At 41.3% G+C, this 23631-nt stretch overlaps 1 protein-coding gene across 1 annotated transcript in view; it reads right to left on the bottom strand.

Moving 5' to 3' along the window:
• The window catches only part of PTH2R (parathyroid hormone 2 receptor), a 1733956-nt gene that overhangs the window by 1460092 nt on the left and 250233 nt on the right, over positions 1–23631 (bottom strand). Inside the window, exon 3 of the mRNA XM_077275688.1 lies at positions 4133–4249. Within this exon, the coding sequence (XP_077131803.1) occupies positions 4133–4249 (117 nt within the window). The remainder of the gene's footprint in view (positions 1–4132; positions 4250–23631) is intronic.

Genomic DNA, 23631 nt, shown 5'->3' with positions numbered 1-23631 from the left:
TATTTTTCTAATTTCCTAATTTTTTAAAGGGGAAGAAGATCAGTGATTTGAATTTTATTCTCTGTTTTCAATTTTTTGGATAATGTTAATTTTTGTATTTTTTGCTATACTTTTTAGTTTTTTAAGGGATTTGAACCTATAATCATCTGATATTTTATTTTCAGTTTTGCAGTATATGGGACAAATTACGGTCATCTAGGAAGCTCAACTTGTGTCTGAGCTTCACAGGAGCTCCAAAATGACAGTGTTGAGTTCTTCCAGCTGGCCCCTATATGTTATGGTAACTTATCTATGTCCCACCATCATTTTATGTAAAACCAATGCAAATGCACGCTGATGAATGCTCCATTTAAATGCCGCTGTCAGAAATTGACAGTGGCATCTAATGTTCAGAGCATTGCTTCTGACACTGCTGTTGGAAACAGTTGCCTACTGTGCTGCACAGCCAGCTTCTATCACATGTGGAGCAGGCTTCTGCACTCGCTCAACATAATGTGACCCTTTCTGTTGTATTACCAAGGCTGAGTTTTTAGGTAGGTGTCTTGTGGGCATTTTCCCAGCCCTTGAAAGAGAGACAAGCACACATGCAGTAATACAAGGAAGTGGAGAGAAAGTTAAGGGGTGAGATGGGGTGCTCACCTGACTAGGTTATGCATGTCACAACCCCATTGTATGCATGTAGAGTATACAGCTGCTGCAGTCACACATATGGATTGAAGGAAATCTTCATATGCAAATGAATTAAGGAGTAAAAGGAGATGGACCTCTCTGGTTGACCGCACTGCTGCTGGAAAACTTAGCCAATCTACGCTGTGGTAGTATTCAATTGTAGTTTTATTACACATTTCAAGTTCACACTTCACTCTTTTTCAAGAAAAAAAAAACAACATACCGGTACTTAGTTTGGTATGAACATGAAATGTGAAATAAAGCTATAATTAAGTACTAACACGGTGTGGAGCGGCTACTTTTCCAGCATCAGCAATGTCAACCAAAAATATCCATCTCCTATTACTTCTCAATACATCTCAACTCATAGCTCCATTAAAATGGATAGTGTAAGTGTCAATACATTACATAGGGCTGCTTGAGGTGCAGATTTTGGATTCAAGATTTTATGTACTATGTCAATAACAAAATCCATAGTAGAGAAAAACAGATTTAGGAATGTACTGTAACTAACATGAGCAGAAACTGAGTAAGCAAAGACAGCCAAGGATTCCCTAAATGTAACATTATTTCTTTTTCACCTATTTTTGAGAAAAACGACTTGTCACACAGCTGAGTGTCTATTAACTCCTAATGAACAATCGTAACATCACTCTTTATCTGCTCAGTATGAGATGGGCATGATCCCCCTTTATCAGTATTGGATTGAAACTGATGGGCTATTTTATTAATATCTCTGGAAAATGATATTTCTTTAAATATCAAATTGCTTAATAGTCGATCTTTAAATGCTTACTTATCACGAGAAGTCATCAACTTAAGAACGGATGTCTTCTTTGCGCAATAAATAAATTTTACTGGGGACAAACATCCCACTTGCTCAGATTCAAGGTTGACAACATTTTCTTCACTTTTGAGAGGAAACAAAAAGGAGTTCTAGTTGGAATTTGTAATTATATGTCGTTCTAAAATGCATGTCACTTATTCTGACATAATGAGTCATTTTGTTATTGCTTGTTATAGAAATAGGTTATCCTGCACACTAATGTCTATAGTTCGTTTCCCATTGGGGACAAGTTTTAATTATATGGTTAGATCAATGGATAGTATGAAAAAAGGCACCTTTACAATTGGACGTGACTTTAACTCGGAAATATTTACCACCATTGACTCCTCTTACACTATTAAATCTACCCAGGAAGTACAAAGATGGCAGTAATGGGGGAACCTTAGAAAGCCCCAGGCTGCCTTGGTAAATTATCAACATTGTGAGATCTTTTCACAGGCCATCAAAATCATTGAATCACAAATAGAAGTGGCATATAAGTGGTCAAGTAACAGTGATTGTAGCAGTTTTTAGAGGCAGGTGCAGACAGCACCCGCCATATATAAAGTGCACTCAGTTTTTTAACTGCGCTTGATGGACTTGTCTTATCATCAGGAAAGGAATAAACTCATCAAGTCCTTTGAGTATAACAAAAATGATGCTTGTCCCACACAATGTTTCCATGTTGAACATGCCAAAGACTGATTCTTTTCAACTTAAAATCATGCCGGTGTAATTATTATAATGATGTGTACTGCCCATCTATAGTCCACGCCATGTTTCTCAAACATTTGAAAATAAAAATGTAATAGTTCAATAATACCCCTGCAATAATCTTTGGTTGCCATAACCCAGTAATGTATTTGGGATAAGGAAAATTCATTGCTTTTTTGTTTCACGTACTGGGATTTTTGTCCTCAGGAAACTCCAGAAATGTAATTAAAGCTAAACAATAGATGGCTTCTATGGGAAATTATGACATAAACTAGAACTATGTCCTGCAAACATCTTTCAGTTTACAAGGAAGACAACTGAGGACTCTGGTTGAGATATTTTATCTTTTTTCAGCATAAGGCACAATGGGAGAAACTCACTTGATACAACCAAGATTATAGATCTGCTTGATTTTCAGTGATTCTTTACTGCAGGATCTCTCACAAATCTAATAACTAAGAGATCACAATTTATTCCTTGATATTTTATACTATCTTGCACTTTATGAATGGCATTTTTATTGCATAATTTTTGGACACCCTATATATGTGGTGTGCCCGCTAGGGTCGTGGGGTACTCGGTACCGGGTCGGCTCGGTTCTTAAGGGGGATGTGTCACGGCAGTGGGAATCCAGTCCATGGCCCTGGGCATCCAATAAAAGGGGAAATAATGTGTAGTGGGAAATAAAGTCTAATGCTCATGATGCCACCTGTGGTACTCTGCCAGGGATGGCCGACGCTGCTTAAAGGGGTCCACTGGGGCTGATGGTATTGCAGCAGAGTTGGTATAGCTCCCCACAGGTAGAGCTTAGACCCTAGGACTCCCAGTGCAGTTGGTAAGAGGGATGATAGATGGTGAGGTGCAGAAAATAATTTGAAGACACATGATTTGCAGTCTCTTTACCTTTAACTGATAAAATTGCATTTCAAGGCACAGGTTACAGGTGATCTTGAAATCCGGGTAGCCTGGAAGCGATTTGGAATCCCCCTAGCCAGGTGGAGTTGGTTCTTGATGCTTTAGCTTTCCTCAAGTCCCTCTCTCAAGCTATCCCTCAGATGGAACACTACCCGCATGGCGGGCAACTCAAGCCTTTTTACAGGTGTCCCCCCTCTCTCATGGTGACTCCAAGCCCTAATCTGTTGCTGTGCCTTCGGGGGTATGTTGTGGCCAGGAGACCTGCAATCTCCTGCCCTCTGGTTTCTGATGTGGGGCATACAATTCCCACACAACCTCGGATCCCAGTGTCCGGTTTCTTGCTCTCAAACCAGGAGGGAGCCCATTTGCAGCTCCACTCCAGTTTCTCTCTCCTCATGTGCTACCTCTCCCTTCACTGTCTCACACAGACTGCCCCAAACTCCTCCTCCAGACCAGGACTTATAGGGAAGCTACCCTGAAACTGGGTCTAGAGCCCCCCCCCCTTCTGGCCTGGAGTCAGAAATGTGTTGTATGTATGTGTTACCTGCCAAGGGGATTCCTTCTCACTTCCAGGCATGGCATCACCCTCCAAGAGACAGGAAATATCAATGTAACAACCTTATTCATAGGGTGTCTGTCACATATATACTTTCTACAGTATATTGAATCTTTAAATTGATAAGATTGTGTTACTTTAACCTTAACCATAACTTTCAAATATCACCTAGCTGTGTTACCCTGCCAGCCTGCTAGATGGCAACTTGATTAATTGTATAGAACCAAAAGAGTTTATATATAGTGCTGTGTTACCAAGGTAGGAATGATGTTGGCCTAACAGCGTAGTCACATAATTGGCTTAACAAAATGGCAAGATCAGAAAATGAAGGAACACTGGTGAATAATACATTAAATGATATATCAGATAAACATGAGACAAATGGTTTGATGATAGTACATATACATGGCAGTTTACAGTGATGACACATCTTTAGGTTACAAGATTCATACCTCTATGATTAAAGTCATACACATATGGAGGGCAAGTGACGGAAAGTATTTTCCCAGGTATTCCTCTAGGCCAACACACCAAACCATCCCATTCTGGCAAACAACCTACTTCTGTTCCTGTATAAAAATAAACAAATTACTTGTAAAAGTCAATAACTAAGCTTTTTTCACAATTATAATATTTTAAAGGATTATTTCTATCTTGATATATGCATATTGCCAGATAGTACTTGTTAAAACGCAGTTTTGCAATCTTTTGCTGGTAAAATTTTGCTTTATCTTGACATATTATCACTTTTCTTCATTTTACAGCTCGATGCCTAGGACACTGACTATTGCTGCAGTTTAGCTTGTAAGCACTGCACTGAAGGTGACCAGGATTAGAAGCACACTCACATGATCCTGGCCAGCTTCAAGAAAGGGTTTACAAGGTGAATAGGTGAGAGCTTTAAGCACTTGGTATGTTCTGCTGTTCACTAGAGATGATTGATGACTAAGGTAAAAAGCTGTAAATAAAAGAATAGTGTTAATAAAATATATCAAGAATGGCTGTACATTTTATAAGCATGCAAATTGCCTCTTCTGAGAAAAAGAGGACTTAACTCTATAGCGCCACCTGTTGGAAGTAGCGATCCTACAAGTCACAATCAACCCTCTAACGAGTCGTGCAATATGACTTAGGATACAAGCAAAATCAGTATCTCAATTCGCATTTTATAAGCAGTAATTTTCAACACTGCTTCTATTGATTAGTTGTATCAGACAATACCCATTTATAATCTTTTCAGTTATTTTCCAAGTTAAAGTAATCCCATTTTTACATGAACTATTTCAGAAACTCAGTTCACTATATTAAAGTAGCAAATAAAAACTGATAACTTTTTATCAACTGTGGGAAAAAATAAGAAGTGCACTCAGTAGTCTAGGGGGTGCTGGCTGGGTTGGGTAACTCCAATGTATCTAGTAGAAAGAAATCAGCCACACTCACGAGACACGAGACAGTTTCTTTTCAAAAAAGTGTCCGTATTTGTTATACATGCATATGCTCATTCACCACAGAAAAAATAATAACAGAGGTCGCTTAGGTAAAAGTTACGTTTCGACCCAGCCTGGGTCTTTTTCAAACCTCACTGTAATACAAATATATACAAGATACTGTGCTGTACATATACACACATGATAGTATTAATAACATAAAGAACAAGATAAATCAATCTAGGAAGCCCTATAATCAATCTGGAAAGTAGGTAAAGCATGTGCAGAAATGCCAGGTAGAAGTCACCCACAACTCCAAAACAAATGTGTCTTGACCTTTTGTCAATAGTACTACATAAGAACTTTTTCATATTTGGTGATACATTCTTCATACAAACCTAGTGCTAGCTTATGCTAACTGCTACATGGATGCCTTTGAACAGGAATATATCTACACCAATTATTTTAAGACATACGCTAAATGCTGTCTTAGATTTACAGGTGGCATCTGCTGTAAATGGAATGACACGCCAGATAAATTGTCCACCTTTTTCACATACTTGAATTCTGTTAGACCTGTTCTCCAATTTAGCCTTAACTTAGACACAGCAAACACTCTTTCGTAGACACTCATACTCAAAAATGATGAGGGCAAACTTAGCACAGAAATCTACACCAAACCTACAAACTGCAACAATCTCCTACACTATTTCAGCTGCCATGCCAAGGCAACCAAAAATAGTTTACCATGCTCACAGTTTCAACGTGTATCAAGGATGGTGTCAGATAGGGGATTGCTACCTACCCAACTTGATAGTATTAGAATCACACATGCACTACAAGTTACCCTAAAAAATATATAAAACAATAATATATATATATATATATATATATATATATACTGTATATTAATATACACCCATATATATCTGTATATGTATGTATAAAACCATAAACCGTGGTACCAGTGCTCTGTGAAACAATGGGTGAGTACTACCCAGCAAGAAGAACAAACCCAACCAACCAACCAGACAATAGATCCACAGAAAACCACCAAACAGGGAATCGATTATAAAATGCCTTTATTATATAAAATTGACAACAACATAAATCATGCTTACGTGCGCATAATAGGACTAGGAGCCAATTAATGTATATGCTCCGACATACCACATAAAGACAACCCTGTTTACATATGATATATACCTCAAAAAAGTGGAGGTAAAAAAGTGCCACTGTGCAAAAATCTAAAAATCCTATATACACAAAAATGTTTTATATGTGGGCCAAAGTGCCTAGTGCCACACCAAAATTTAGTGTAACTAGATAAATCATATATTAGGATTAAGAATAAAGTGCAGAGTGCTATCAAATAAAAAGAAGTGTAAACAAAGGAATATATCCGTGGTATTACCTTCCAGGGTTGCCACGTCCTATATAACATCCTATAGGGGTGCGTTATATAGGACGTGGATCTATTGTCTGGTTGGTTGGGTTTGTTCTACCCAACTTGATGAAATATCTCTCAACTTCCTGGATAGGAAGTATCCTGAACAAATCCTCACACAAGAAAAATTGAGAATCCTCAATACCACACACACATCCCCACCTACCCTTAAACCAGAACGCATCTCGTTTGTGCATACACAACCCCTGATTATGCCAAAAATATACCACACGATCAGAAAACACTGACCCCTCTTATCAAAAGCATACCCACAAATAGAGGCCTTTAAGACCCCAGCCTTGATGTGCACAAGGAGAGCCAGAACTATTAGGGACCATCTAGTGAAAGCTGACGTAGGGAGCTTTCTTAAACAAACTAAACAAAGTCTCCTGGGGACAGAGAGACTTGCGCATGCCCCATCTAGGGTGTGAGTGTTGCTCTAATATGATTAAAAACAGTGACACCACCCACCAATGCACACATGGAAACGATTTGCAATAAAAAGTTTTCACACTTGTGAGACCAATTCTGCAGTATATATGCTCAAGTGCCCCTGCGGCCTCCAATACATAGGGGACACCATACGACATGTCAGAGACTGAATAGCGTGCCACAAAACTACCATCAGGTGCAAAAAGGTTTCTCTCCCATTACCCACCATTTTGTAGTGGCTAATCACTCAGTTTCAAAACTTCGATTTCAAGTAATAGAGCAGGTAAACAGATCAAGAAGGGGCAGCAATCATATTAAATTGCTAAAAGAAAGAGAATCCTATTGGATTCATATCCTGCAAACTCTGATGCCCAAGGGTCTTAATAGAGAACTTTATCTGCTAGTCCAATAAACATTGGCACAATGGCTTACATCTCCTTCCCCATAGGACTTTTAGCTTTGATATTCTTCTGCTTTAAAGGGCAAGGATACTATAATATATGTGTTTGTTTATGTATTGCCAACTGCAAAATATGCTTCCCTTGTGAGCATATAATGATACATGCTCCATTTTGTCTATCTCCTTTCTAACCCTCTTCTTACTTTCTCTTTACTCGTTGATATCCTCATTCCTATGTTCATAAATATGCCAGGGGTAAGTAATATCCAACATTAATCCCCATATTTCCATTATTTTATATTATTATTTATTCATTATTTTTTATTTTTCATTTTTTATTTTCCATTTCATTCCATTATTTTTTATTCTTCATTTTCATTTTCTAATTTTATTTTATTTTTTTATTACTTTTTCATTGTTTTAATTTTTTTCATTACTATCGTTTCACTTTTTAAATTTTCTATCATTATCATTTATTTGTTGCTTTTCATCATTCATTATTTTATATTTTATTTTTTCATCATTTTCTTTCATTTTCATTTATTTTATTTCAGCAATTTATTCCCCTTTTTTCTCTTCTCAATTCCATTTTTTCCCATTATCTGTATTTTATTTCCTAATTTTTAACATTATGATTCATTCTTCATCCTTATTTCAATATACTTCAGTGACATACCTCACATTGATATGTTTTTTCAATTTATGCATTATCCTCTGACTCCCATAGTACACCATAGATGTCATGGAGGTACGGCGACAGAGCAGTGCCAGAAGACCGCAGCGTCTGATGGCTCCTGCTTTACTGTTGAGAAGAAGCACTTCTCCAGTGTATTAAATGTGTTTGTATTCTTTCAGCAGGACAGGGGTTAATCAGCCATGTGGAAATCCCTGCATTCAGCTGTGCTCAGCTGGCCACTCCTCTTTCTTACAAAAGATAGGCCTCCTGGCCAGTTCCTTGTCTGAGTTAGCACTTGCTACATAGATCTGGAGAGGGAGCTGGTGTTTGGAGAGCAGGAGGAGTTTATTGTGCAACTGTTGCTTGGTTTGTACGCTTGGGAATTTCTCATCCTTAAATGCCTTATTTTCTTCCCTCGGCCTTCACACCCTGGTGTATACCTCTGTTATTTGTGAGAGTATAATTTGTGTGAGTGGAATTTTGTTTTACCCTTGTCTTTGTTCCCCTGTCTTTCGGGTTGGTGTACTGTGGTACACATTAGTTCACTCTCTTCCCTGGGTGGGGGAGGGGGACAGATGCAGTGCTGCAGCTAGGAGACAGGGCAAGGGTGGAGGCCCTGGAATCCTCGTCATTTGAGGTATCCTGGGGAACAGAGTGAGCTATGTCGCCCTCTAGTGTTAAAGCCAGGAAAGGTGCCCCTGGTTTACTCACCAGTAGTGTTGAGCGATACCATCCGATACTTGAAAGTATCGGTATCGGAAAGTATCGGCCGATACCGGCAAAGTATCGGATCTAATCCGATACCGATACCCGTTACCAATACAAGTTAATGGGACTCAAGTATTGGGCGGTATCCTGATGGTTCCCAGGGTCTGAAGGAGAGGAAACTCTCCTTCAGGCCCTGGGAACCATATTAATGTGTAAAATAAAGAATTAAAATAAAAAATATTGATATACTCACCTCTCCGACGCAGCCTGGACATCACCGCTGGTAACCGGCAGCCTGCTTTGTTTAAAATGAGCGCGTTCAGTACCTTCCATGACGTCACGGCTTCTGATTGGTCGCGTTCCTAGAAGGGAATTTAGGACCTGAGAGATGACGTCGCGGCTTGTGATTGGTTCTCGGTATCGGAATTCCGATACGGCAAGTATCGGCCGATACCCGATACTTGCGGTATCGGAATGCTCAACACTACTCGCCAGTCCTATTGTGACAATAGACTTTTATACACAGCCCCTCTTGTGTCTTTACCATGTTAACACAATAGGACTAATATCTCTTTCCTGCCAGCACGTCATCATAACATAAGGCTCTAAGCATCACTGCGCATGCGCCTACCGGATTGCGCTTTAAACCTCATACTGATCCTAGCAGAGCAATGGTGCAACTCAGGTGTTGGCTCACACACCAGACCTCGCTCTGGTCTCACTTCCCATATGCTAACACTAGAAGTTAAGTGCCGCGAACATATTTATATTACAACTGACGCCAATGAAGGTACTCACTAGAGTTGAGCGACTTTTACTTTGTAAGGATCGAGTCAGGTTTCGCGAAACCCGACTTTGTCAAAGTCAGGTCGGGTGAAATCGGCCGATTATTGCAAAAAGTCGGGGATCCGACTGAAACACGAAACCCAATGCAAGTCAATGGGGAAGCAAAGTCGGCAGTGAGTGGAGGACAGGAAAACACCTACGGTGCCCATTTTAATGCCAAAAACATCAATTCTTGTTGCTTAAGCTTGTCAATCTTAATTTACCTTATAATAATAGTTTGGCATTGAAAATTGGGGGTAATTTGGCTAAAGTTGTGGGGGGGTAGGGCTGGCTCAAGTTTTTTGAGGGCCCAGGAAACGCGGACTACATCACGGCGGTGGAGCAGGGAGAGGTAAGTATTTCAACTTTGCAAGTGCTGTGATCCTGAGCAAGCAGGGGGGCACACTCGTTCGCATTTGCACTGGCACAGAGCTCCTCAAAGTACGGCGGTGTTTGATGGCGGGGGCGCCTCTCACCGGCAGAGACATTTTTGCGTACTATGAGGGGCCCTGTGCCAGTGACGTAGCCAACAAGTATGCCCCCCACCTGATGAAGGAACCTGCACTTTCATCTGCACCTTCCTCTTTGTCCCCGTGTAAGGTGGTATAGTATGTGGGAAGGGGAACCAGTCTTTCAGCAGGGTCAAATACTGGCTGTGAAGAGTGCGAGGGGAATGTTGTGGTCTGGGTCAATGTACCAGTAGACTCATCTAGCAGTGGCTGGGCAATGGGCAGGATGAGGAGGAAACACAGATATAGGCCCAAAGAATAAAGTAGGCTAAATGCAGTTCAAAATTGGTAACAGGACAAAACAGGTGGCATTGCTTTGTTCAGTGGAGGACAAATGTAATGAGAGGCTGACACAGTGAGTAGGCCCAAATAAGTAACTAGGCTAAATGCAGTTCAAAATTGGTAACAGGACTAACCAGGCAGCATTGCTTTGTTCAGTGGAGGACAACTGTAATGAGTGGCAGACACAGTTAGTAGGCCCAAATAATAAAGTGGGCCAAATGAAGCTCAAAATTGGTAACAGGAGTAAACAGGCGGCACTGTTTTGTTCAGTGGAGGAGAAAAGCAAGGAGCGGCAGACACCGTTGGTAGGGCCCAACCAAACAAGTAGGCCAAATGCAGTTTAATATCTGATCTAGGCCGAAAGCCTGAAAATTGAAGCTCAGCTTTTTTCAGTGGAGGACAACAACAAGGAGCGCCAGACACCGTTAGTAGGGCCCAACCAAACTAGTAGGCCAAATGCAGTTTAACATTTCCTATAGGCCGAAAGCCTGAAGATTGAAGCTCAGCTTTGTTCAGTGGAGGACAACACCAAGGAGCGGCAGACAACGTTAGTAGGGCCAACCCAACTAGTAGGCCAAATGCCGTTTAAAATGTCCTATAGGCCGAAAGCCTGAAGATTTAAGCTCAGCTTTGCTCAGTGGAGGACAACACCAAGGAGCGGCAGACACCGTTAGTAGGGCCCAACCAAACTAGTAGGCCAAATGCCATTTAAAATTTACTATAGGCCGAAAGCCTGAAGATTGAAGCACAACTTTGTTCAGTGGAGGACAACACCAAGGAGCGGCAGACACCGTTAGTAGGGCCCAACCAAACTAGTATGCCAAATGCAGTTTAATATCTGATATAGGCCTGAAGCCTGAAAATTGAAGCTCAGCTTTGTTCAGTGGAGGAGAACACCAAGGAGCGGCAGACACCGTTAGTAGGGCCCAACCAAATAAGTAGGCCAAATGCAGTTTCATATTTTCTGCAGGCCAAAAGACTGAAAATTGAAGTTCAGTTTTGTTCAGTGGAGGAGAAAAGCAAAGAGCGGCAGACACCGTTAGTAGGCCCAACCAAACAAGTAGGCCAAATGCAGTTTCATAGTTCATACAGGCTGAAAGCCTGAAAAGTGAAGCTCAGCTTTGTTCAGTGGAGGAGAAAAGCAAGGAGCAGCAGACACCGTTTAGTAGGCCCAACCAAACAAGTAGCCCAAATGCAGTTTCATATTGTAAATATAGGCCGAAAGCCTGAAGATTGAAGCACAGGAGAAAAGCACAGGAGAACACCAAGGAGCGGCAGACACCGTTAGTAGGCCCAACCAAACTAGTAGGCCAAATGCACTTTCATATTCAAAATATTGGCCGAAAGCCTGAAGATTGAAGCTCAGCTTTGTTCAGTGGAGGACAACACCAAGGAGCGGCAGACACCGTTAGTAGGGCCCAACCAAACTAGTAGGCCAAATGCAGTTACAAATTTCCTATAGGCCGAAAGCCTGAAAATTGAAGCTCAGCTTTGTTCAGTGGAGGAGAAAAGCAAGGAGCGGCAGACACCGTTAGTAGGCCCAACCAAACAAGTAGGCCAAATGCAGTTTAATATCTGATATAGCCTGAAAATTGAAGCTCAGCTTTGTTCAGTGGAGAACAACAAGCAGCAGCAGACACCGTTAGTAGGCCAAACCAAACAAGTAGGCCAAATGCAGTTTAATATCTGATATAGCCTGAAAATTGAAGCTCAGCTTTGTTCAGTGGAGGAGAACAACAAGCAGCGGCAGACACCGTTAGTAGGCCCAACCAAACTAGTAGGCCAAATGCAGTTTCATATTCAAAATATAGGCAGAAAGCCTGAAGATTGAAGCTCAGCTTTGTTCAGTGGAGGACAGCTGTATTGAGTGGTGCAGACAGACACAGGTAGTAGACCTAAAATAGAAAAGTAGGCTCAATGCAGTTTAAAATAGGTTACAGGGGTACACAGGCAGCATTGGTTTGGTCAGCGGAGGATGATTGCAAGGAGTGGCGCAGACTTACTAGGCCTAAAATAGAAAAGTAGGCTCAATGCAGTTTAAAATAGGTTACAGGGGTACACAGGCAGCATTGGTTTGGTCAGCGGAGGACGATTGCAAGCAGTGGCACAGACTTAATAGGCCTAAAATAGAAAAGTAGGCTCAATGCAGTTTAAAATGGGTTACAGGGGTACACAGGCAGCATTGGTTTGGTCAGCGGAGGACGATTGCAAGGAGTGGCGCAGACTTACTAGGCCTAAAATAAAAAAGTAGGCTCAATGCAGTTTAAAATGGGTTACAGGGGTACACAGGCAGCAATAGTTTGGTCAGCGGAGGATGATTGCAAGGAGTGGCGCAGACTACTAGGCCTAAAATAAAAAAATAGGCTCCATGCAGTTCTAAACTGGTAACAGGAGTAAACTGGCAGCACTGCTTTGTTCAGTGAAGGACAACTGGAAGAAGTGGCTGACACAGTAAGTTGGCTAAAATAGTAAAGTGGGCTAAAAGTCTGCAAAAAAAATGTTCATAAATAAACAGGTGACAAAGCTAGGTACAGGGGTGGGTTCCTCTGCTGAGTAGCAGACAGTGGTAATTCGCACACAGTATTCACAGGTCTAAATGGAGGCCAGGGCCCCTGTATATTTTTACTATCATCTATCATTTCAACATATTTGTATTGGCAGTGCCATTGAAGGATTTGACAGCACAGACTAAACAGTGGTGAAGCAGTGAGAGGTAAGTTTTGCAAGTGGTAGAGCACTGTTTGAGCCGGGGGAAACACTCTCTCATGGGCGGCGGTACTGGCCCAGGGCTCCTCATTTATTACGGTGTGTCTGACGTTGGGTGTGCACCACCACTGCCAGAGACACTTCATTGTACTATGAGGGACCCTGTGCCAGTGCCGTCGGCCAAAAGTGGGCACACCCACCTGTCTAGGCAAACAGCACTCGCACGGGTGTTTGCGCCAAGTGGTGACCACGGCCCTGTGGGGGGAGTCAGCCCATTTAGGGAGGTGTAAAAATGGCCTATGGTGGACATTCAGCAGCTGCAAATGGAGTAATTGGAGCAGTCAGTAAGAGGAGTCCAAAAGCAAGACCTTTTTACAGGAAAGCTACGTGTCAGCAGGGGAAGGAGGGCAAAATAATTAGAAATCCATGATTGGTTCATTTTAATGAAGGTTAGATCATCAACATTTTGGGTAGCCAAACGAATCCTTTTTTCGGTCAGTATTGAACCAGCAGCACTGAAGACTCTCTCTGATAGCACACTAGCAGCTGGGCAAGCGAGCTCCTGTAATGCATATTCTACCAATTCAGGCCAGGTGTCTATTTTAGATTCCCAGTAATCAAAGGGGAATGACGTGTGAGGGAGAACATCGATAAGGGAGGAAAAATAGTTCGTAACCATACTGGACAAATGTTGTCTCCTGTCACTTTGAATTGATGCAGCAGTACCTGTCGTGTCTGCGGTCATTGCGAAATCACTGCACAACCAGGTCATAAAACCCCTCTGTCCAACGCCACTTCTGATTTGTGCACCTTTAACACCTCTGCCATGTTGCCTCCTGCAGCTCGTGTGAGAACCATAACTGTGTGCTGGGAATGCCTGAACCAAACGGTCTACAAGAGTTGCTTGTTTGGTAGCCAATATTTGTTCAAGGTTCTCATGTGGCATGATATTTTGCAAGTTCCCTTTATAGCGTGGATCCAGGCGGCAGGCCAACCAGTAATCGTCATCGGTCATCATTTTGATAATGCGGGGGTCCCTTTTTAGGATACGCAGGCATAATCAGCCATGTGGGCCAATGTTCCTGGTGTCAAATCACTGCTTGTGCTGGGTTGAGGAGCACTTTCTGGCAAATCAACATCACTTGTCACCCGCAAAAACCCTGTACCTGACCTTGCAACGCCACCAGTTTCTATTGCCCCCTGAGAAGCTTCCTCCTCCCATAAATATTCATCCCCATCATCCTTGTCCTCCTCCCCTTCGTCCGCCACCTCGTCCAGGAGAGTTCCCTGAGCAGACAATGGCTGACTGTCATCAAGGCTTCCATCATCCTCGGCTGCAGACGCCTGCTCCTTAATGTGCGTCAAACTTTGCATCAGCAGACGCATTAGTGGGATGCTCATGCTTATGATGGCGTCGTCTGCACTTATCAGCCGTGTGCATTCCTCAAAACACTAAAGGACTTGACAGAGGTCTTGTAGCTTCGACCACTGCACACCTGACAACTCCATATCTGCCATCCAACTGCCTGCCCGTGTATGCGTATCCTCCCACAAATAGATTACAGCATGCCTCTGTTCGCAAAGCCTCTGGTGTGTCACCGTGTAAGGTGCTATAGCGTTCGGGACGGGGCACCATAGTCTCATCAGGGTCAGATTCTGGCTCAGTACACTGCGAGGGCAATGTTGTGATCTGAGTCAATTGAACAGCATAATAATCTAGCTGTGGCTGTGCATCTGTGCACTCCATGTCCGATTCATCTTGTAATGGCCTGTTAACAATTTCCCTTTCTAACCCAGGCACGGTATGTGTAAAGAGCTCCATGGAGTAACCTGTTGTGTCGCCTGACGCATCCTTGTTGTTCTGGGTGAAGGACACAAGAAAGCGACTTGTTCCTGACTGGGAGCATCCACTGATGACTCGCTTTTTTAAAATTTTGAACTTTATGAAGAGGAGGCGAAAGAGCTAGAGGCTGAGTCAGCAAGGAAAGCCAAAACTATTTCCTGCTGCTCCGGCTTTAAAAGCGGTTTTCCTACTCCCAGAAAAGGGAGCGTTCGAGGCCTTGTGTAGCCAGACGATGACGCTGGCACAACAACTCAAGCCTTAGATGCTATTTTGCTTTTCCCACTACCACCAGATGCTCCACCACCACCACCCCCATCATTACCAGCTGGCAATGACCGCCCACGGCCACGACCTCTTCCACCAGACTTCATCATTTTTGGGAAAATGTAACCAAACTAACAACCATTATATGGTACTGTAAAACAAGGTAGAAGGTGTATGTAAATTTGTTGTGAATTTAAATCTCCCTTTCTATATGTGTGGGACACTGCTGCAAAATTCACGCCCTCTGTATTACACTACACGGTATAAGTGGCAGAAATTGGCTGGCAGATATACGCCAAACAGAACTGAGGCAGATGCACTTAGTGGCAATATTAATCTCCCTTTTTATGTGTGGGACACTGCAGCAAAAAACAAAACAGGCCCACTGTATTACACTACACGGTATAAGTGGCAGAAAGTGGCTGGCAGATATACGCCAAACAGAACTGACGCAGATGCACTTAGTGGCAATATTAACCCCTTTACCCCCAAGGGTGGTTTGCACGTTAATGACCGGGCCAATTTTTACAATTCTGACCACTGTCCCTTTATGAGGTTGTAACTCTGGAACGCTTTAACAGATCCTGGTGGTTCTGACATTGTTTTCTCGTGATATATTGTACTTTATGATAGTGATAAAATTTCTTTGATATTACCTGCGTTTATTTGTGAAAAAAAAAACAGAAATTTGGCACACAAAATACTTAATAAGTAACATTTCCCACATGTCTACTTTAAATCAGCACAATTTTGGAACCAAAATTTTTTTTTGTTAGGGAGTTATAAGGGTTAAAAGTTTACCAGCAAGTTCTCATTTTTACAACACCATTATGTTTTAGGGACCACATCTCATTTGAAGTCATTTTGAGGGGTCTATATGATAGAAAATAACCAAGTGTGACACCATTCTAAAAACTGCACCCCTCAAGGTGCTCAAAACCACATTCAAGAAGTTTATTAACCCTTCGGGTGTTTCACAGGAATTTTTGGAATGTTTAAATAAAAATGAACATTTAACTTTTTTTCACAAAAAATTTATTCAGCTCCTATTTGTTTTATTTTACCAAGGGTAACAGGGAAAGTGGACCCCAAAAGTTGTTGTACAATTTGTCCTGAGTACGTCTATACCCCATATGTGGGGGTAAACCACTGTTTGGGCGCATGGGAGAGCTCGGAAGGGAAGGAGCGCCGTTTCACATTTCAATGCAAAATTGACAGGAATTGAGATGGGACGCCATGTTGCGCTTGGAGAGCCACTGATGTGCCTAAACATTAAAACCCCCCACAAGTGACACCATTTTGGAAATTAGACCCCCTAAGGAACTCATCTAGATGTGTTGTGAGAGCTTTTAACCCCCAAATGTTTCACTACAGTTCATAACGCAGAGCCGTGAAAATAAAAATTATTATTTTTTCCACAAAAATTATTTTTTAGCCCCCAGTTTTGTATTTTTCCAAGGGTAACAGTTGAAATTAGACCCCAAAAGTTGTTGTGCAATTTGTCCTGAGTACGCTGATACCCCATATGTGGAGGGAACCACTGTTTGAGCGCATGGCAGAGCTCGGAAGGGAAGGAGCGTCATTTGGAATGCAGACTTAGATGGATTGGTCTGCAGGCGTCACATTGTGTTTGCAGAGCGCCTAATGTACCTAAACAGTAGAAACCCCCCACAAGTGACACCATTTTGGAAAGTAGACCCCCTAAGGAACTTATCTAGATGTGCTGTGAGAACTTTGAACCCCCAAGTGTTTCACTACAGTTTATAACGCAGATCCGTGAAAATAAAAAATCCTTTTTTTCCACAAAAATTATTTTTTATCCCCCAGTTTTGTATTTTTCCAAGGGTAACAGTTGAAATTAGACCCCAAAAGTTGTTGTCCAATTTTTCCTGAGTATGCTGATACCCCATATTTAGGGGTAAACCCCTGTTTGGGTGCACGGGAGAGCTCGGAAGGGAAGGAGCACTGTTTTACTTTTTCAACTCAGAATTGGCTGGAATTGAGATCGGACGCCATGTCACGTTTGGAGAGCCCCTGATGTGCCTAAACAGTGAAAAACCCCAAAGTATATCTGAAACCCTAATCCAAACACATCCCTAACCCTAATCCCAAAAGTAACCCTAACCACACCCCTAACCCTGACACACCCCTAACTGTAATCCCAACCCTAATCCCAACTGTAAATGTAATCCAAACCCTAACCCTAACTTTAGCCCCAACCCTAACCCTAACTAAAGCCCCAACCCTAACTGTAGCCTTAACCCTAGCCCTAACCCTAACCCTAACCCTAACCCTAACCCTAACCCTAGCCCTAACCCTAGCCCTAACCCTAACCCTATCCTTAGCCCTAACCCTAGCCCTAACTCTAGCCCTAACCCTAGCCCTAACCCTAACCCTAATGGGAAAATGGAAATAAATACATTTTTTTAATTTTTAATTTTTCGCTAACTAAGGGGGTGATGAAGGGGGGTTTGATTTACTTTTATAGCGGGTTTTTTAGCGGATTTTTATGATTGGCAGCCGTCACACACTGAAAGACGCTTTTTATTGCAAAAAATATTTTTTGCGTTACCACATTTTGAGAGCTATAATTTTTCTATATTTTGGTTCACAGAGTCATGTGAGGTCTTGATTTTTTGCTGGACGAGTTGACGTTTTTATTGGTAACATTTTCGGGCACGTGACATTTTTTGATCGCTTTTTATTCTGATTTTTGTGAGGCAGAATAACCAAAAAACAGCTATTCATGAATTTCTTTTGGGGGAGGCGTTTATACCGATCCGCGTTTGGTAAAATGGATGAAGCAGTTTTATTCTTCAGGTCAGTACGATTACAGCGATACCTCATTTATATCATTTTTTATATTTTGTTGCTTTTATACGGTAAAAAATAATTTTATAGAAAAAATAATTATTTTTGCATCGCTTTATTCTGAGGACTGTAACTTTTTAATTTTTTCTTTGATGACGCTGTATGGCAGCTCGTTTTTTGTGGGACAAGATGTCGTTTTCAGCGGTACCATGGTCATTTTTATTCGTCTTGTTGATCGCATGTTATTCCACTTTTTATTTGGCGGTATGAAAATAAAGCGTTTTTTGCCTTTTTTTTTTACAGTGTTCACTGAAGGGGTTAACTAGTGAGACAGTTTTATAGGTCGGGTCATTACGGACGCGGCAATACTAAATATGTGTACTTTCATTGTTTTTTTTTATTTAGATAATGAAATGTATTTATAGGAAGAATATATACTTTTTTTTTTTGCATTTTTTTGGGAATATTTTTTTTTTCTTTTACACATGTGAAAATTTTTTTTACACTATAACAATGCCCCAGGGGGGGCATGATGTTATAGTGTAAGATTGCCGATCTGACACTTTGCTGTGCACTGTGTCAGATCGGCGATCTGACGTGCACAGCTCCTGGAGGCTTCCCGGCGCCTGCTCTGAGCAGGCGCAGTGAAGCCACCTCCCTGCAGGACCCGGATGCCGTGGCCATCTTGGATCCAGGCCTGCTGCAGGGAGGAGGAGGTAAGAGACCCTCAGAGCAACGCGATCACATTGCGTTGCTCCGGGGGTCTCAGGGAAGCCCGCAGGGAGCCCCCTCCCTGCGCGATGCTTCCCTATACTGCCGGACCACTGCGATCATGTTTGATCGCAGTGTGCCGGGGGTTAATGTGCCGGGGGCGGTCCGTGACTGCTCCTGGCACATAGTGCTGGATGTCAGCTGCGATAGTCAGCTGACACCCGGCCACGATCGGCCGCGCTCCCCCCATGAACGCAGCCGATCGCGCTGGACGTACTATCCCGTCGGTGGTCATACAGGCCCACCCCACCTCGACGGGATAGTACGTCCGATATCAGAAAATGGTTTAATCTCCCTTTTTATGTGTGGGACACTGCTGCAAAATTCAGGCCTACTGTATTACACTACACGTTATAAGTGGCAGAACGTGGCTGGCAGATATACGTCAAACAGAACTGACGCAGATGCACTTAGTGGCAATATTAATCTCCCTTTTTATGTGTGGGACACTGCAGCAAAAAAACAAAACAGGCCCACTGTATTACACTACACGGTATAAGTGGCAGAAAGTGGCTGGCAGATATACGCCAAACAGAACAGACGCAGATGCACTTAGTGGCAATATTAATCTCCCTTTTTATGTGTGGGACACTGCTGCAAAATTTAGGCCCACTGTATTACACTACACGGTATAAGTGGCAGAAAGTGGCTGGCAGATATTCGCCAAACAGAACTGACGCAGATGCACTTAGTGGCAATATAAATCTCCCTTTTTATGTGTGGGACACTGCAGCAAAAAACAAAACAGGCCCACTGTATTACACTACACGGTATAAGTGGCAGAAAGTGGCTGGCAGATATACGCCAAACAGAACTGACGCAGATGCACTTAGTGGCAATATTAATTTCCCTTTTTATGTGTGGGACACTGCTGCAAAATTCAGGCCCACTGTATTTGACTACACGGTATAAGTGGCAGAAAGTGGCTGGAAAATATATATATATATATATATATATATATATATATATATATATATATATATAAAAAGGGACTGTACTACAATAGCAATCTCCCTACAATGATCTCAGGACAGGTATGGCAGCCAGCAATAAAAATGACTGCTGCACACAAAAGTGGGGACAAATAAACAATAGAATTGGGCAGAAAGGAGCAACAGGGCTTTTGCTTTTAAAAAAGCAGTTGGTTTGCACAGCGGTGTACAAACAGCAATGCAGCTATCAGGGAGCCTTATAAGCTACAGAGCTGATGCACAGAAATCTAGCCTCCACTGTCCCTGCAAAGAAAAGGTGGTGTTGGACAGTGGAAATCGCTACAGCACAAGCGGTTTGGGGGTTCATATTTCCTCCTTAACAATATCCCTGCTTCTGATGAAGCTGCAGCAACCTCTCACTATGCTCAGTTCAGCAGAAGTAAGATGGCGGTCGGCGTGCACGCCCCTTTATAGCCCTTGTGATGCCGCAGAAAACAAGACAATCACTGTCCTGCCCTTCGCTAAGATGGTGGGGACCAAGACCTATGTCATCATGCTGCCCACACTCTGCGTCCACTTTCATTGGCTGAGAAATAGCGCTGTAAGCGTCATATGAAACCCTACTTTGGCGCGAAGATCGCCGACAGCATGGCCGATCCCACGCTGGGATCGGGTCGGGTTTCTCGAAACCCGACTTTGCCGAAAGTCGGCGATTTTTGAAAATGTCCGATCCGTTTCGCTCAACCCTAGTACTCACCACAGGAAGCGCATGTTTGCGTCCCATTCCACGGACACCATAGGACATGGTAAGTACAAGGCGCGCCCTTCCCCCAACTCTCAATTGTTGTCCAAATTCATGACTAAATCTTTTATATGGTGTTTTTTCCTTTAGCCCATTGCTGGAACTCCACAGGGCTCCTCTCTGCTAGAGGGCCTATCCATATTGCCTTCACTGCATATATTAGGTCGGAACACAAACAGTATTTTCTTTATTCATGTCTCTGTACTCCTGGGCATGTATCTAGATCTCCCATTTTGTACACTTTTGGAATTAGTTAACCAATCCCGCAATATGTGATGTGCATTTAATTTGTCATAGTCCCTGTTCCAGTTCCTCATTTTATGTTTTGCTACCAAGAGACTTGTACCTGGAATTTCTGCACAGGCTTTACCTTCTTTCTAGATACCAATTGTACCTCTTTAACTTTGATTATAGGGTTTCTTAGATTGATTTGATTTGTTCTTTACAATCACATATATATATATATATGTACAGTAACTTGTATAGAATTGTCTTACAGTGAGGTTTGAAAAAGACCCAAGCTGGGTCAAACCGTAACCTTAACCTAAGCGACCTCTGTTATCATAATTTTTTCTGTGTTGAATGAGCATATACATGTATAATAAATATGGACACTTTTTTGTAAATGAAACTCTCTTGTGAGGGCAGCTCATTTCTTTCTACTTTTTATCAAGTGTGGTTTATTAGAAAAATAGTATAAAAAAAGCTAAATTAAGAAACTGACAGAACATTTTAAACAATTAATAATCTTTATTTTTATATAGCGCTAACATATTCCGCAGCGCTTTACAGTTTTGCACAAACAATTTAACATCAAACAGATGATCATATGCTTCATATACTAAAAAATAAAGACAATAAAGTTCATTTATTTTATGACTACTTGTTCATTAAACATAAAAAAGCCTTGTTGGTAAAAAAAAGAAAAAAACAGCTGTGCATTCACTGAGACAAGAACCTTCCCCTACTTAAATAATTATTACAAATGCAAATATGAAATCATAAAATAGCTATCTCTTTCTGTTCTCTGGAAAAAGAGGGGGAAAAAGTTGCTTAAAAGAAAATGAGGAAAAATTATTAAAAGAAACATATACAGTAGTTAAACAAATATTTCATTAATAAGAAATGATTTCTGGAAACAATATGTGTCCCATCCAGACCAAATTATATGGAACTGGTCAGAATGGCTGCCAATCTGTTTCTGAGCCATTTGTTCAGGCATCTAGGGTATCTCAGAATCTGAGGAAGTATGTATTCAAGCAAGCATGCAAGATTTTTGATTGAAGATTGAAGCTATCAGGGAGCCTAGGTGTAAATAAAAAATGGCATTAAATGCATTATACAGTGAAATGAGTTCCAAGCTGTAATAAAATGGACGACAGGCATGATTTTTATAGGGATTAAGGCACCATTTGATATGTTTAAAATTAGTTCTGTACATTCTGTGTGCTATCCTGATGAAGGAGCTCTGGTGCTCTGAAACACGCTGAATAAAGCCACCTTTTCATTGGATTACCCATCTGGACTTCTAGTTTTTCAAGCAGCGCAGAGAAGAATCTACCCTTATATCCAATTTTTTTACTAAAATTAATTTTGAGGATGGCAGCCTCCCTTTCAGCTTTCTGAAAATCAGAGATAGGGCCCCTGCAGATGAACGCATAAGAAATCGTCTGAGTTTCATCCAGAAAACTTATACTTCTTTTTATCCATTTTCATCTGTGTGCCATCCTTGCGTCCATTTTTTACATCTTCGTGACATCCATTTGATGTCTCTGTGTTGCTCATGTGAAATCCATTTTCATACATCTACACTAAAAATTGTACATGTTCAATTCTATAATAGAAATAGTTTATAATATAATCATTTATAATATAAATATATCTGTAAAATTTGTACGCCACTCAGATGTTCCATGTTGGATCCTTTTTTTAAGCATTCATAGACTTGAAAGATCAAGTTTCTTCTGAGACTCCGAATACAGTAGTGCATGGTTTGATGTATTTCTCGAAGACATTCAGACCGAGATAAAAATTGTTCACCTGAAGAGCCCTATAGAATAAGTCAGTTGGCTGTCGATCAAAAATTGGATAGCACGCATCCTGATTTTAGGCTTGTCTGCAGGAGCCCTGCAGTATGTTGATACAGTTATTTTTTTCTAGTAAGTAAAAAAACTAAGTTTTCTAGTGGAAACCGATTCAGGAGATTATCCTTCTTTCAGCAGTTTTTGAATGAGATTTTGTTGTTTCCTGAAGCATTTCTAATGCAATTTTCAAGAATTTTTGAATTGTTTTGGCACAGCTTTTTTACTGAAGAGGTTCTTGCAGCGATTTGATTTTACATTGATAAGTTTGGTGCAGATTCCACCAGAAACGGATTGAAAGAAGTGACAGGCATTTTTTTTTTCTCTCAAACTGAACATGTGAGTAGCGAAAGTGGTTTTACAACATAAATGAATAAGAAGAGTCTTACAAAAAATGTTGTGATTAACTATTCAGGCATTTAATAAGAATAAACTACCTTGAAAAAACTTAGTGTGCACATACCCTAAACATATATTCCCAAATTAAGTATTTAAAAGTAAATACATTCAAAGTAATAGAATATTTAGCCTTGTTAATTTTGCGTGTAGAAAAATAATCAGGAATGCATCTGTTTTTGTATTGCTTTTTTAAGTACCGTGTATACTAGAGTATAAGCCGACCCGAGTATAAGCCGAAATCCCTAATTTTGCCACAAAAAACTGGGAAAACTTAATGACTCGAGTATAAGCCTAGGGTGGGAAATACAGCAGCTACTGGTAAATTTCAAAGATAAAAATAGATACCAATAAAAGTAAAATTAATTGAGACATCAGCAGGTTAAGTGTTTCCATATTGAATCAGGAGCCCCATATAATGCTCCATACAAAATACACCACATATAATGCTCCATAAAGTTTATGATGGGCCCCATAAGATGCTTCATACAAAAATATGCCCCATATAATGCAGCACAAAGATTGATTATGGCCCAATAAGATTCTCCATGGAAACATTTGCCCCATACAATGCTGCACAAAGGTTGATTATAGCCCCATAACATGCTCCATAGAAATATTTGCCCCCATATAATGCTG

Source organism: Ranitomeya variabilis, chromosome 7, assembly GCF_051348905.1.
Source record: "Ranitomeya variabilis isolate aRanVar5 chromosome 7, aRanVar5.hap1, whole genome shotgun sequence".
Classification (NCBI taxonomy): Eukaryota; Metazoa; Chordata; class Amphibia; order Anura; family Dendrobatidae; genus Ranitomeya; species Ranitomeya variabilis.
This window is presented reverse-complemented; position numbering and strand designations above follow the sequence as displayed.